Source organism: Acanthamoeba castellanii (assembly GCF_000313135.1).
Source record: "Acanthamoeba castellanii str. Neff unplaced genomic scaffold scf7180000084756, whole genome shotgun sequence".
Classification (NCBI taxonomy): Eukaryota; Discosea; order Longamoebia; family Acanthamoebidae; genus Acanthamoeba; species Acanthamoeba castellanii.
This window is the reverse complement of record NW_004457498.1, coordinates 43,505-46,382: the sequence shown is the minus strand read 5'-3', so window position 1 is coordinate 46,382 and position 2,878 is coordinate 43,505. Positions and strand designations below refer to the sequence as shown.

Below are 2,878 nucleotides of genomic sequence, written 5' to 3'. Positions count from 1 at the left end.
GCCTGGGCCAGTAGGTCGTCCGTGGTGGCGCTTGCTTTCTTCGCCTCTCGTTGCAGCCACTTTTCCGACTGAGTGGAGCACAGGCTTGGGTCAGGTGCGATACAGGGCACAATCAGACCGCGGCAAGGAAGGAGCGTACCTTCTGGGCGAGGAGGTGCCAATTTAACTGTTGGGAAGCATAGAGGGTGCGGAGAAGTGCCAAAGCGACCGCAGTGGCCCACACAGCTGACGGCGCCACGTCCACAGTCCCCTTCTGCTCAGTACAAATCGGTATATGGTCAGTTGCCAGCCCTCACCTTGCTTACGTAGACCGCGTTGCGTACCCTTGGGGACTTGCCGCCGGTGCTCTTGCTGCGCTTCTTGCCGCCGGCGTCCGGCAGTGCGCGGGCCAGCGCGTCCTTGAATTCCTTCTCGGACAGGGCGGGCGGGAGGAGCGGCAGCAGGTCCTCCGCAGTCCAGCTCCCGTCGAATCTCTGAGCCAACACCAGCGCCCTCATCTCCGGCGGCGGCGGACCCGGCAGCGCCGTGTCGGACCGCCCGCCGTCAGCCTGCGCCGTGGCCTTGGCCTTGGGCTTTGGCTTGTCCTTTCCACTCTCTTTCTGGCCGGGAACGGTGGATTCGCTCGATTCTTCGTCGTCTTCGAATTCGTCGCGCCTCTCTTTGCCCTTGTCGGAGTTCTTCTGATTCATGTTAAGCGTTCCCGCGCCCGCGCTTTCGGGGACTCCCCTCGCGTCGGCGTGTTGATAGTGGTGCTGGCTCTCGCGGCGGCGGGAGTGGCGCCTCTCATCGAGCTTCTTCGAGATGACTTCCTCCTCCAGCGCCTTCATCAGCTGACCCTGGACCTTGCGCTTCTCCCGCGCCGCGCGCTTCTGGTCGGCCGCAGCGATCGACGATGAGTCCTTCTCATTCCTTTCGGCGTTAGGCGCCGACGCCGACGCCGAGGGCGAGGTGGGCGGAGCCGGCGAGGGCGAGACCGAGGCCGAGCGAGGAAGCAGGGCGGAGATGCCGGCCTCGGCCTCGTGGTGAAGCCGTGTGCCCTGGTGCTGCGGCGCGGGCCTGGCGAATGAAGCCCAGGACGGTAGGCCGAGGCGGGGCAGCCCCAGCCCGCCCTTCGCCTTCTTACTCTTCTGTAAGGGTGGTTGCGAGACAAGCGCAGAATTCAGCACGTGCTGTGTGCTGTGCATCTGGCCGGTGCGCGGGCGCAAGGAGTACCTGGCTGAACGGACGACAGCTGATCAGATCATTCTGAGCCTCGAGGCGGGGGATTGAAGCGAGCGTCGAGTATTCGCGCATGACATCCAAGCCGACCGCGTCTGCGGCCTGAGCAACGGAGGTGGCTTCCACCTTGCGCAACTGCATAGTCCCCTCCGTCGCTTCGTCTCGTTCCTGTACCACCAGAAACACACACGACACGCACGATACATCGGCGATGAGCACGGGGAAGCACACACAGGGCGGTATAGCGGTATAGGACCTCGACTGCGACAAAGGTCGTGTAGCGCGAAAGGACTGAGTAGGTCTCTGAGAGTGTAATGATGTCCTCTTCGTGGTCGACCAGATCCTGAGTGTGTGTGCGAAGATGAGCATCGGTTGTCGGAGAGGGGGGGAGCGAGCTATTTCACTGCCGTGGACGTACGTCTGCGACTTCCAGCTCCTTGATGAGTTGCTTGGCGGTGAGCGCATGCAAGGTGGCACCCTTGCGAGGCCTCTTGGGCAGCTTCATCTCTGCAATCGGTACATTTTGTTTGCACGTAAATATCAGGAAATCATGTGCGAGTGCACGGTAGTGCACGTACTGGTCTCCCAAGGCTGAGCGCAGAGCGACCCACGCAGAGTGACTTCCACATTGCATGCCTCGTCCTGGTGCAGGTGTTGCGGTTGGTGATGGCAGTGGTTACAGTTGGGGGGAAAAAATCGATTGGAGAGCCGCACCTTGTTGTCATCGGCAAGAAAGGCATACACGGTCAGGCGCTCCCCAGAGAACAGCGGCTTCAACTGCGCGGGCGTGACTTGCTCCACCGCAGCCGAGCCCCAGTCGAGCTGCAGATCGCTGAGCGCCGGCTGCAGCACGCGCTCCAACTGGCGCATGACTATTGTCACGTCGAACAAAATGATTCGATGAGATTACGGGGCGTGGGGGGGGGGCGTGAGAAGTACTCTTGGCATCCATCAGCGGTTGATCAGCAGTGACGAACTCGGCGACACCGTTACCGGCATCGGCCAGGCCGCGGACCAGTTCTTCGCTCGCATCGGCGCCGATACCAAACGTAAACACTGCAACCAGCCCCGCACAAGACAAGGCGTTTATAAAACCTCCGCTTGCTCGCGCGCAAGTCGAGTATTTGTACCTCGTGTGTGGCGCGATTGTTGGAGTACAAAGGCGACGCACTCGGAGGTGTTGAAGACCTCGCCGTCTTGTAAAGATCAGAGTTATGAGTTGCTAGTACCGAGTGGATTGATTGCTAGTTGAGCGCATACCGGTAAGGAGCAGGATCTGGCGGAGCTGCCCGGGCTTGGGCTGGCTCTGGGCGACCTTCTCGAGCACCTTCAACACGTCCGTGCCGCCCAGGTTCGCCTTCATCTCCGACACATACTTGGTCGCTGTGATTCGTTTTCAGAGTTAAAAAATGACACACACAGTGTGGGTGGGTGCGAGCGTGTGTACCGCGCTGGAAGCTCTCAGGCGTATACTCCACCGACCCGTCCTTGAATAGAAAGTCAACTCTCGAGCCGAACCCAGCGATGTTGAACAGTACGCCTTCGGGGAGGCTTCGAATCAGGAGCTGCAAACTGTCTCTGACCTGCGCGTGGGGCATGGTCAGGAGGACACTAGCAGGAGGGTGCTAAGTCAGGTGCGCTGTGATTGATACGTACCTGA

At 60.6% G+C, this 2,878-nt stretch overlaps 1 protein-coding gene across 1 annotated transcript in view; it reads right to left on the bottom strand.

The window, feature by feature from the left end:
* Positions 1-278: 278 nt before the first annotated feature.
* The window catches only part of ACA1_393070 (Vault protein interalpha-trypsin), a gene marked incomplete at both ends in the record, with an annotated part of 6,761 nt that continues 4,161 nt past the window's right edge, over positions 279-2,878 (bottom strand). The window contains 9 exons of the mRNA XM_004340656.1: positions 279-1,127; positions 1,213-1,386; positions 1,448-1,561; positions 1,637-1,725; positions 1,797-1,860; positions 1,933-2,040; positions 2,192-2,274; positions 2,479-2,601; positions 2,666-2,794. Coding sequence (XP_004340704.1) covers positions 279-1,127; positions 1,213-1,386; positions 1,448-1,561; positions 1,637-1,725; positions 1,797-1,860; positions 1,933-2,040; positions 2,192-2,274; positions 2,479-2,601; positions 2,666-2,794 — 1,733 coding nt within the window. The remainder of the gene's footprint in view (positions 1,128-1,212; positions 1,387-1,447; positions 1,562-1,636; positions 1,726-1,796; positions 1,861-1,932; positions 2,041-2,191; positions 2,275-2,478; positions 2,602-2,665; positions 2,795-2,878) is intronic.